Source organism: Erinaceus europaeus, chromosome 8, assembly GCF_950295315.1.
Source record: "Erinaceus europaeus chromosome 8, mEriEur2.1, whole genome shotgun sequence".
NCBI lineage: Eukaryota > Metazoa > Chordata > Mammalia > Eulipotyphla > Erinaceidae > Erinaceus > Erinaceus europaeus.
This window is the reverse complement of record NC_080169.1, coordinates 115617477-115630129: the sequence shown is the minus strand read 5'-3', so window position 1 is coordinate 115630129 and position 12653 is coordinate 115617477. Positions and strand designations below refer to the sequence as shown.

Below are 12653 nucleotides of genomic sequence, written 5' to 3'. Positions count from 1 at the left end.
GTGGCGGTTTGGTCCCAGTCCTGTACTCAGTGATTTGCCCTCACACAGCCACCCCTAAACCCCAGTCCCCCTTTGGAGCTGACCTCTCCAGCCATGAATTGACCCATTCCTGGAGGGAAGGTACAGGAGGCGATGACAAAGGTAACAATTCCAGGATACAGTAGGCGGCTGGAAAAGAAACAATCTCTAAGTCCATCGGAGAAGCAATTACAGACACCAGAACTCCCACCTACTGGACCCCAGGAAGACTGTTGGTCCATACTCCCAGAAAGAGAGAAGATGACCAGAGGTCTCTGAACCCCAATTCCATCAGGACACAGAGAGAAAAGAGGAAAAATGGAAGGACATTTGGAAGTAGTAACAGTAGTGGAAGTAACGTTCAGAAGGTGTAAGTGTGACTTAGAAAGGAAGTGAAGGGTGGTCTGGGAGGTGGTGCAGTGGGTAAGGCATTGGACTCTCAAGCATGAGGTCCTGAGTTCAATCCCCAGCAGCACATGTACCAGAATGATGTCTGGTTCTTTCTCTTTCTCATTCTACCTTTCTAATAAATAAATAAATAAATTCTTAGATCAACCTGCATAGCATATCAGATGTCAGGCTCAGGAAAAAAAAAAACTAGTATAGTGATGGGCTCTTTGGAATATAACTAAAATAAGACTACTATCTACAAAACAGAGACCCCTCCCAGCTCTTCATCTGAACTATTCCAGCCTTTAGGTTCATGATTAGTCAACAATTTGTTTGGCTTTATATGTTAACTCTTTTTTCAGCCACCAGGTTCCAGATGCTACTGTGATGCCAACCGGACTTCCATGGGCAGACGACCCCACCAATGTGTCCTGGAGCTCTGCTTCCCCAGAGCTCTGCCCCACTAGGGAAAGAGAGAGACAGGCTGGGAGTATGGATCAACTGTCAATGCCCATGTTCAGCGGGAAGCAGTTACAGAAGCCAGACCTTCCACCTTCTGTACCCCACAGTGACCCTGGGTCCATACTCCCGGAGGGATAAAAAGTAGGAAAGCTATCAGGGGAGGGGATGGGATACAGAGTTCTGGTGGTGGGAATTGTATGAAGTTGTAACCCTCTTATCCTATGTTTTTTGTCAGTGTTTCGTTTTATAAGTAAATTTGTTTTAAAAAAAGGAAGTGAAGGCAGGACCATAGAAAAAAATGAGAGAAAAAAAAAAGGATATCAACCCATATCTGTGATCTTGGGAGAACTTCTGAAGTTTCCAGTGGAGGGAATGGGGACACAGACTCTGGTGGTGGGAACGGTGTGGAATTATACCCCTGTTATTTTATAATCTTGTAAATCAATATTAAATCAGTAATTAAAAAAAAAATCAACCCTCTGTCCCTCCTGAGTGGGATCACATGGGCACATGCAGATCTGCTGGGAGTTCAAGTTTCCTGTCAAGTCACCCCCAGAAGTAAATACCATATAAACCAATGGCAAAGCAATATGCATTTTGGGGGAAAGCAAAGGCAGAAGGCTGAAGGGAAGGAGAAAAGGAAAGGGGAGAGAAGAATGAGGAAGGAAGGAAGAAAGGAAGGGAAAAGAAAAGGAGGAGGCTGAGTGCATGTTATCACGCACAAGAACCCAGGTTCAAGCCACCTCCCACCCCCACCTTCCCCGTAGGGGGAAAACTTCACAAATGGTGAAGCAGTGCAGCAGATGTCTGTCTTTCTTTCTCTCTACCTCTCCCTCCCCTCTCAACTTCTCTTCATTTTGTCAAATAGAAGAAAGAGAGAGAGAAAGAAAGAAAGAAAGAAAGACTGGGGCCAGGCAATGGCACACCTCGAGTCTGCAGGTGTCTCTCTATCTCTATTCAATAATAAATAAAAAGTTTTTTTTTTTTAAAGAAAATTATATTTAGAAAGAAAGGAAGGAAGGAAGGGAGGGAGGGTAAAAAGAAGAAAAGGGTCTGGGAGGTGGCATAGTGGATAAAGTACTGAACTCTCAAGCATGAGATCCTGAGTTCAATCCCTGGCAGTAACATACCAGAGTGACACCTGGTTCTTTCTTTCTCTCTCCTCCTGTATTTCTTATTAAATTTTTTAATATTTATTTATTTAGTTTCCCTTTTATTGCCCTTGTTTTTTTTTTTTATTGTTGTTGTAGTTATTGATGTCGTCATTGTTAGATAGGACAGAGAGAAATGGAGAGAGGAGGGGAAGACAGAGATGGGGAGAGACAGATAGATGCCTACAGACCTGCTTCACCGCCTGTGAGGCGACTCCCCTACAGGTGGGGAGCCGGAGGCTTGAACTGGGATCCTTAGGCCAGTCCTTGCGCTTCGCACCACGGGCGCTTAATCCACCGTGCTACCCACCAACTCCCTTCCTCCTATCTTTCTTATTAATAAATAAAATCTTTTTTTAAAAAAGAGAGAGTAAAGAAAGAGGGAGAGAAGGAGGAAAGAATATTTTCACTGCAAAAGAAAGAAGGAAGGAAAGAGGGAAGGAAGGAACAGAAAGGAAGGAAAAAGATCACTCCACAAAAAAGTTACCTTTAAAGGATAGACCTTGGAACACAAATGCCGTGTGTCATGCTAATGCTAATACAGGCTGTTTTGCCTTGGAATGATAAAGGAAGAGAGAAAGAATCTAGTTCATTCTAGAGGTATCTAAGAGTCAGTGCAATTTTACTTGGCTCTTTTTTTTTTTTTTTGTCATTGTTGTTGAACTAATTACATCTTAATACTAGTCTCAGAAATCACTTTAAAGTAATTGGTTGCATTCAAAGATAAAAAAAAAAAAATAGGAGAAACCACTCCACTAGTTCCCTGCCAAGAGTATCAGGGGACTTACATTTGGTCACCTGCCACCTAAGGGTCTGTAAAGCCTTGGACCAAGATTAAAAGGGAAGAAGGAAGTAACTCTAGGAGAAATCAGAAAATGTGTGGGCAGGGCAAGGCAGGGCAGGGCAGGGCAGGGCAAGGGCAGTGACTCACTGCTTAGCCAGAAGCTGGCTGAGGGCCTTGTGCTTTCGGACTCCCAGCATGACTTGGCGATGCAGATAAACAAAGAGGGCTCCCAGGAACCCACAGCAGACCCTGCAAGGAGGGAGAGGAGTCTTGAAGCCCTGTGACCTCATCCCTCGAACCCCCAGGAGTGTGGGGGCAGAGGTCAGAAGTCCATTTCCCCTTCTACATCCCCCACCCCAAGCCCCAGCAGCTGGGGCGCCATGCAGGTCCATACATTTCCTTGCTTGGCTCCCTTCCAATCCAGAGCTGCCCCCTACCCCTCTCCACCGCCCCCCTCCCATCACTCTCAAACCAGGTGGCCCCACTAACCCGATGACAGCAAAAGCTGGAAGCTCCTGCAGGTCAAAGGGGAAATCCATTCGGAAATTGGTTCTGAAGAGAGCTGTGATGGTGACTGGAGGGTGGAAAGGGTGAGGATGGCGGTGGGGGCAACATAGAAGGCCACCTGCTTGAGTGTACCTGTTCCCAGGGGCAAGAACCCAGCTTCCAGCCCCCAGTTCCCTTCTGCAGGGGGGAAGCTTTGCAAGTAGTAAAGCAGTGATGTAGTTACCTATCTCCCCTTCTACTTTCAAGTTCTCTCTCTGAAGGAGAGAGAGAGAGAAAGAGAGGGAGAGAGAGAGAGAGAGAAGGTGATGTAATAGGAGGAGGAGGAAAGAAGGAGAAGAAACAGTTGAATGGGGGTGGGTGGTGGCACACCTGGTTGGGTACACTTGTTACTATGTGTAAGGACCTGGGTTCAAGCCTCTGGTTCCCACCTGCAGGAGGCAAACTTCACAAGTGGTGACGCAGTGCTGCCGGTGTCTCCCTGTCTCTCTTTTCCTCTCTTTCTCCCCCTTTGCTCTCAATTATTTATTGGACTGTCTGTCCAATAAATAGAGATAATAAGACAAAAATTTAAACAGAAAATTATAATAAAAAGGTGGAAGGCCAAGGAGATGGAGGGGGGTCAAGAAGAGAAAGAAGACATTTGTGTTGTAGGCGCTGAATCCCAGCGACAATCCTGCCAGCTACTCGAAAATAAATGAAACAAGACTCCAGGAGGAAAGCAGAGGTTGCCAGCTGTTTCAGGGCTCTGCTCTTTCCTTCCTCCCTGCCCCTCCTCCTTTCATTCCCCTTGACTCTGCCTTCCACCACTTCCCCACTCCATAACCTTGGCCTACACTCTTGGGCCTCCGTGGCACTTCCCCAGTGGCTCCCTGGGATTCTTTCCTTACTGATCCCAATGCCTTGCATCCCCCACCCCACACCACCCCCCTGCCCAGCCCAAGTTACCCGCGTCCTTGTTCCACACCGCGAGCACCCGGAACACGAAGGCACTGAAGGTGGCGGCGAAGAAGCCCCGCCAGTAGTTGCGCACCGCAAAGTAGGTGGATGTGACCTCGATGCTGAAGAGCACACCTGTGCCGGGGGGCGGGGCGGGTCCCAGGTCAGGTGCAGGGGCACCCACAGGCGCTCCAAGGCCCCCACCCCCATCCCACCCTGGGCTGAAACTGAAGTCAAAACATGAAGCAGAAGTACAACAGAGAGGTCCCTTGGAGTCCCAAACCTGGGCCTGCAAGCCTTTGCTTTGACTAAGGGTGTGGGTGGGATGCATTGGATCGACCTTCCCGTGGTGCATCCCGTGAGTACCCATTCATTGGGGAAACTGACGATCCTTCCTAGCCGACTGAATCCACATGGATCCCAGTCACTTTCAAAGCCATTAACTGGCTATGGAAGAAAGGCAAACGCTAGAAGAAGAAGGGTGTGGGTGGGAGAGGGGGAGGGGGCCCCCAATCCATTAGACAAGAGGACGCTCTCCATCTCTTAGAAAATAGATTGGAGGAAGTCGGGCAGTAGCGCAACGGATTAAGCGCAGGTGGTGTGAAGCGCAAGGACCGGCAGTAAAGATCCCGGTTCGAGCCCTCTGCTCCCCACCCGCCAGGGAGTCGCTTCACAGGTGGTGAAGCAGGTCTGCAGGTGTCTCTTTCTCTCCCCCTCTGTCTTCCCCTCCTCTCTCCATTTCTCTCTGTCTTATGCAACAACAACAACAAATAATAACTACAACAATAAAACAAGGGCAACAAAAGGGAATAAATAAATAAATAAATATTAAAAAAAAAACTAAACCCACACACACAAAAAGAAAACAGATTGGAGGGGGAGGGTTGGGGAGACAGCATAGTGGTTCTGCAAAAGACTCATGCCCAAGACTCTGAGGTCCCAGGTTTAATCCCCTGCACCACCATAAGCCAGAGCTGAACAGTGCTCTGGTCTGTCTCTGTATATCTCTCATTAACATAATTAAATAAACTATTTTTTTAAAAGAGGCTGTGGAAACAGCCTAATGGTTCTCCAAGCAGACCCCAAGTCCCAGGTTCAATCCCCAGCACCACCATAAACCAGAGCTAAGCAGTGCTCTGGTAAAATGATAATAATAATTAATTTACAAAACCAGAGAAAGAAAGAAAATAGATTGGGGAAAAGTTGAGCAATGGCACACCCAGTTAAGTGCACATGTTAAAATGCTCAAGGATCTGGGTTCGAGCCCTGTCCCCTCCAGTTGCCCCCTGGAAGAAGTGGTGAAGCAGGGCTGCAGGTGTCTCTCTGTCTCTCTCCCTCTGTGTCTCTCCACTCCCCTCTTGATTCCTTTGTGCTCTACTACATAAATAAAATAATAGAGGGGGGAGGTGACACTGTGGCTTTCAGGATAAAATGATTGGAACTTAAGATGCTGGGTGAAATAAGAAGTGTCCTATAACTACTGCCTGATTTTACTCTTCTGGGGAATAGAAATAACTAAAGGAAAGGAACTTGTGAAAAAAATCTCCCTCTTAGGCTCTGAAAACTATGATAGAGGGCCTGGATAGTGGCACACCCAGCTAAGTACATATGTTACTTACCATATGCAACGACCAGAGTTCAAGTCCCAGGCCCCCACCTGCAGGGGAGAAGCTTCACAAATGAAGCCATCCATGCTGTAGGTATCTTCTCTCTCTCTCTCTCTCTCTCTCTCTCTCTCTCTCTCTCTCTTCCCTACCCCTCTCAATTTCTCTCTGTCCTATCAAATAATAATAATAACGAGAAATGAGAAAAATAGCCACTGGGAGCAATAGATTCATTGTGCAAGCAAGAAGCTCCAGAGGTAACCCTTTTGGCAATAAAGAAGAAAACTGTGGTGGTTATCAGAGGACATGTAGGGGTGGGGGGAGGGGGGAGAGTCTCTGTTGCAATGACACCTGGAACTTGTGGTGGTGGGTGTATGAGTCATATATATTCTCCTATAGTTTTATAATATTGTAAACCACTGTTGAACCAATAAAAGATCAGGGCAGGGTAGGATTCACAGCAGGGATTTAAAGGTTGTTGAAAAATGTCTGCAGAAGAGTTACAAGAGAGAAGTGTTCAGAGCAGCTGCCAAGCAGAACTCAGGTCTGAGATCCCTCCAGTCTGCCCTTCTCTCACTCTGTACTGTAAACCCAAGAGCAACTGTGGACAGAAGGTATCAGAAGAGTGAACAGGAAAGGGTTTTGTGAGAACTGGTAATATGAGTGCTCCAAGAACAGAAAGCGAGGATTCATCCAAATATTTTTCTTAAAAAAAAAAAAAAGTAATATGAATGATCAGAATTCAAAGGACCAAAGCAAGGCGGATGGGGGAGAGTATACCAAGGAGCTAGAAACTAAAAACAAGTCTGTTGGGAGTCGGGTGGTAGCGTAGCGGGTTAAGCGCATGTGGCGCAAAGTGCAAGGACCGGCTTAAGGATTCCGGTTCAAGCCCCCAGCTCCCCACCTGCAGGGGAGTCCCTTCACAAGCGGTGAAGCAGGTCTGCAGGTGTCTATCTTTCTCTCCCCCTCTGTCTTCCCCTCTTCTCTCCATTTCTCTCTGTCCTATCCAACAACGACAACATCAATAACAATAATAACTACAACAATAAAACAACAACAACGGCAACAAAAGGGAATAAATAAATATTTTTGAAAATAATGTATTTGGCAGTGTTTAAAAAAAACAAGTCTGTTTAAGAGAAGTAACGGAGGTATACAGAGAACTTACTAATACTCTTAAGTAGTTTTGCTTCAGAGAGTAGCTGAGTGAGGATTTAATGAGAAGGTTAATTAAGAGAAAAATATGAAAGGATTAGCAGGGACAAAGGAAGGGTGTCGTATGCTTTACATTGGTTTGTTCTAGCCCTCCCCCCGCCAAGAGAATTGGATCAGTCCAATTAATTTCGTGGGCCTGCTTGGCCCCGCCCCAAGGAACCCCGAGAGAGGGTTCCTGAATCCGAGAGTTCCAGAGTGACAGAGTTCCTGAGTGCCAGAGTTCGAGAGTTTCAGGGTTACAGAGTAAGAGAGAGTGCCAGAGAGACAGAGTTCCTGGGTTCCTGAGTTCCAGAGTAAAAGAGAGAGTGCTTGCGCCGCCACAAAGAGACAGCAGAGTTCTGTTTGGTGATTAGTTTGTCTTAGTTTGTGAATCGTTGTTCCTGAATAAAGAAATACAGCTTCCCTGCCCAGCCGTTGTCTCCGCGTCTCTGTTACCCGCCCATGAAGCAAGCCAGCCCGGCAAGAGCCTTCCGAAAATTTTAACAACAGAAGGGGTGCTAGTGAGGGTGTGAAAAGCAGAATTCATGGCTGGGGAGACAGCATGATGGTTCTGCAAAGGGATTTCATGCCTGAGGCTCCAAGGTTTCAGGTTTAATCCCCTCCACCACCATAAGCCAGAGCTGATCAGTATTTTGGTCACTCTGTGTATATTTTTATATCCCTCTCATTAAAGTAAAATAAATAAAACATTTTTAAAAGGAAAAAGGAAAAAAGAAAGAAAAGCAAGATTCAGGTGTGAAGGGAAAAATAATCTTTGAATATACAGTGGTTCCCCTTATCTATGATTTCACTTTCTGTGTTTTAGTAACCTTTGGTCAACTATAGTTTCTAAATCTTGCATGAGATAAGGTATTAATATTTTGCGAGAGAGTACATCCAATATTATTATTTTGAGAGAGAGAGTACTATTTATTCCAGTTTTCTGTTGGCATTGTCCCATCTAAAAAATAAGTCTTCTGTTTATGAGTGGGATCCAAGATGAGTCTGGGATGATCCCACTCATAATTAGAAGTTGAGAAAGAAGAACAGAAAGGGAAACTCAAAGCAAGATCTGACTGAATTTGGAGTAGGGCACCAAAGTAAAAATCTCTGGGTGGAGGGTGAGGGTAGATGTTCAGCTTCACTGGGGAGTATGGGGGGGGAGGAAGTGGATCAGGATATAGTCCTTTGGTGGTGGGAATGGTGTTGATGTACACTCCTACTACTTATAGTCTCATAAATCACTATTTAGTTAATATGAGAAGGGTAAAACTGATTGAATGTCTCAAACCTTTTAATGCACAGACCATAGGCTGAATATATGTTCCTTCAGTCTAAGCACTTAAGACTTCAAACGTGTAATCAGACTGAATTTTAACAGTGGTCTCAAACTGTTAATACACATCTAATAATGACTTGTTCTTTGAAATGTTGATTCTCCTAAAAGCTTAGACCAGGGAGAACAGAAGCAAATGGTGGCATTGCTCTATAAGACACAGCTATATATAAATAGTGTCAAAGGACATAAATTATGGTGATGCCATGTATAATACAGCAAATCCTAACAATGGGATTTTCAAAGTTAACCCAATTGCCAAATAATTTGATTATATCAATAATTATCCATTGCCTTCTTAAACCCTAAGAAAGCTGGAACCTCTCCCACTACCTCTATAAAGCCTATGTTTCCTCCAGTCCTGGAACCTCTAGGATGGGGTTCACTTTGCTGCATGCTTCCCTCAATTCATACCAACTGATACTGCATCTGCTGATCCCAGCTAATCAACCCAACAAGTACCACCTCAGCATGCTTCACTTCAGACTGTGTCCAGAGACATGAGGTATGGAACGTCAACCCTTCAGCATCACTACCTGGCTGAGACCTTTCCTTTCCCATAGGATTCTCTAATTCCATTTCAGGTGGTTCACTTCCTAACAAAGCCCACAAATCTAGATACAGACCAGGTCCCATGAGACAGGGCAGATGTACACATGTATCCATAAAGTAGGGCAAAATATAGACCTGAAAGCAAAAGTACACAATAGTTTGCAGTGAGTCAATAAGTGCAGCAGCAAGTAGAAAGACCTAAAAAGACACCATAAAGTTCCTAATCAAATAGTTTCTACTTAGACCTAGATACCCTCCTTACCTACTTCCTATTATACTTCCCTTGGTCACTCCAAAGCTAACCTTATGAAAGTAAGGACTACAAAAACTGAATAAGGGCAAGAGACTGGCATACTTTAATGATGACTCTTTAGTCACTATCAGGACACCCCATCAGCTGGGGCCCTAGTAGGGGAGTCCTGGGATTCCCAAACAGACATGATGGGCCTAGACCTCTAACAGATCCCTCTCTCCATTGTCACTGGTCATCTCCATCAGGAACAACACAGTGGACCCCTTTGTGGGCCCCCATAGGACCTTGCCCTCAATCTGGATCAACAAAGGTAGAGAATGTTCCGTTCTCCAAAGGGAGGCTGGACAACATACTCTATCTACCACGTGAGGAAGATGGGTCCTGAAATTGGGGCAGCTTGGAACATTCCTACTCATGACCACAGAATGCAATCTTGGACCTACAAGGATGCAGAGGTTACATAGGCTCCTATGTTTCAAATTGATGGGGTTTACAGTCACCAATATTTATACACCTTTCCCACACTTGGGAGCTACTGTTTTCCCTGACCCAGCTATCCCTTGTTCTAGGCGTGACATCCTCTCCCCTCCAGACAATAACTTGAGTCTATCTGCATATCAAATGTCAAGCTCAGGAAAAAACTAGTAAAGTCATGGGCCCTTTAGAATATACCTAAAATAGACCTACTAGCTCCTTCAAAACGGAGACCCCAAATCTTCATCTGTACTATTCCAACCTTTAGGTTCATGATTAGTCAACAATTTGTTTGGCTTTATATGTTAACTCTTCTTTGAGCCACCAGGTTCCAGATGCTACCATGATGCCCACCTGACTTCCCATGGCAGACGACCCCACCAATATGTTCTGCGGCCCCACTTCCCCAGAACCCTGCCCCACTAGGGAAAGAGAGAGGCAGGCTGGGAGTATGGATTTTATTTAGTGGATAGAGACATAGGGGAATTGAGAGAGAAGTGGAAGACAGAGAGGGAGAGAAAGAGAGACAATTGCAATACTGCTTCACCATTCCTGAAGCTTCCCCCTTTAGGTGGGATCTGGGGGCTTGAACCTAGGTCCTTACAGGTAACATTTGTGCTTGGTTGGAGGCACCACCATGACCTGGCCCTCAATGATTTCATTTTATCAGTGGTTATTATTGTTCATCTCTTACTGTGCCTATTTTATATGATAACCTTAAGCAAAGGTGTGTGTACCTATCATTCTCCCCCACCTCCATACCTCTCTCTCTCAACTCTGCCTCACTCTTTCTCTTGTCACTTACCAACAGGACCTTGGCAATAGTCTTGCTAATTTCAGATTAATCCTGATAATGCTAAGACAGTTTCATCCTGCAGGAATCTGCTAAGGGGATTAGCTAACCATGCACCCCATAAAATAAGTGTCAAGAGGTGTCGGGACCATGTGTAAGTCTGATAGAGCTTAGGGAGAACCACCCCCATGCCTGGATGGAGGTCTGAGAAGATAACCTCTTGGTAAGTCTCTCTCAACCGAGGTGAGCATAAGGGGGGAAACTCAGACTTGGTTCTTTCCTTCTTGACTCTCAGGCCCACAGAAACCCCAGTACTTCCCTCCATTAACTGCAGGCCACATGGCCGCAGAATAAGATTCACTTATTCAAAGTCACCTTCTGATCACAGAAGAACACACCTTATCACACACTTCATCACACACCTCAGACCCCAGACAAGAGAAATTCCAAACTATATGGCTTTTTGATATCCAGCTTCTCTCTGTCTCACCCTACGGGTTTAACCCCTATGCTTCTCTCAAATACCTTTGGATAATTAAGTTGCTTGTGTCATAGAGAATAACTGTCTTGTATCTCATCAACTCCTGTCATACCAGCCCCCTACCTTAGGGGCATGCCGACCGTTAAGAAACCTGTAATTTCTGACATATTTCAACAATAATTCCCTTCGTTGCTTTTCTATTTAACTCATGTCCACTTTGCTAATAAACGGACTCTAGGATTCTGGGATTCTAGCACTCAGATTCTAGGCACGCTAAGAGTCCCCTGGTGTCTTTTACTTCGTGTCACCCCTGTCGTGAGCGAGAAAGAACCAGTCCGTTAACTTTCCCCTGGAGATCACCCCAGAACCAGAGAGAGAGAGAGATACCGAAAAAGAGGCTTGTCTCTCTGTCCCCACCCAATACCATGAACTCTTCCCTGTTCTCCATGATGAACTTGACCAAGACCAGTCCCCCCACTCCCACATGCACTGCCCCCAGCAGCCCAGCCAGCACTTCACAGCCTAGTCACTTTCTCCTGGTCCTAGCAGACAAGGTCACATCCTAGACTGGCCCAGGGCCCCACCTCCCTACCACAGATGACCTTCAATATTACACAAAGTCACTTTTGCTGGGTGGAGGTGTTGAGGGGGTGGGAAGCCAGTTACTGACTTTCTCCTGCATGAACTGTTTTCTGATAGAGGATTCCTGGGGGTTGGGGGGGGGCGGCCCAGTCTAGCTGTCACCTCTTCAAGTGGAGAAGCCCCCTCACCCACCTCCCTCACAGATTCCTCTGTTCTCAGCACATCCTCCACCTCTACATATGATTGTCTGCTTATATGTCTGGGTTCCCCTTAAGGTTTGACCTCAAGAACAATTACAGTGCCCTGTGGGTACAGACTCGGGGTTCAAGGCATGTGCTATGGTTATCTGAGAGGAGAAAAAAAGAAAGGAGAAGAGAAAGGAGAAGGAAGACAGAGAGAAGAGGGGGAATAGGTGGAATTTCAGAGAATGGAGCACAGGAAAGGGGAATCTGGGGCAGGCAGGACTCTGCCAAGTACCCTTCTGCCCTGCTCCTCAAATCAAAGCCAGCCAGGCCGCTGCCTCTTTGGCCTCAGAAGCGGCTCTGACCTCATGGGGGTCCAGGGGGAGCAAGCCTCTCTCCTGTCCTTGTCCAGCTCTGATTTTTCTGGGTGTAATGCAGCTATCCAGTGTATGACTGTTACATCTATTAACTTTAAATTTTTTTCTTTCTTTATTTATTGGATAGAATCAACAGGAAATCGAGAGGGTAGGGGAAAACAGAGAGTGAGAGAGAGAGAGACACCTGCAGCACTGCTTCACCACTTGTGAAGCTTTCCCCCTGTAGGTGGGGACCGGGGACTCGAACCTGGGTCCTTGCATATAGTAACATGTGCACTCAACCAGGTGCACCACTGTAGGGAAATTGTGAGGATGTGGCTGAGTTTGGCAGGGCTTGATCTGAGGGCCACGTCCATCCTGTCAGTCTCTCTCTCTCTACTGAGGTGGAGCGAGGAGGGACACGACTCCCCAAGGTTTGCCTGGTCTTATCAGACTTCCTGCCTCACAAAGCATTCTGCATTCCTGATACTATGGCCTGCTCCCTTATTATCTACATAATCATTGTTTTGCCTGAAAGATCCCTATCCATTCCATTCCTTTGATCTATCTTCTTTCTACCCTCAAGACCCTCCTTGCC

The 12653-nt window shown here is 46.0% G+C and overlaps 1 protein-coding gene across 1 annotated transcript in view; it reads right to left on the bottom strand.

The window, feature by feature from the left end:
- Positions 1-12653, bottom strand: part of CLCN1 (chloride voltage-gated channel 1) — a 77269-nt gene that overhangs the window by 37520 nt on the left and 27096 nt on the right. Inside the window, exons 8-11 of the mRNA XM_007522315.2 lie at positions 4258-4383; positions 3295-3379; positions 2953-3054; positions 84-168 (exon numbers count right to left, since the gene is read on the bottom strand). Of these exons, the coding sequence (XP_007522377.1) occupies positions 84-168; positions 2953-3054; positions 3295-3379; positions 4258-4383 (398 nt within the window). The remainder of the gene's footprint in view (positions 1-83; positions 169-2952; positions 3055-3294; positions 3380-4257; positions 4384-12653) is intronic.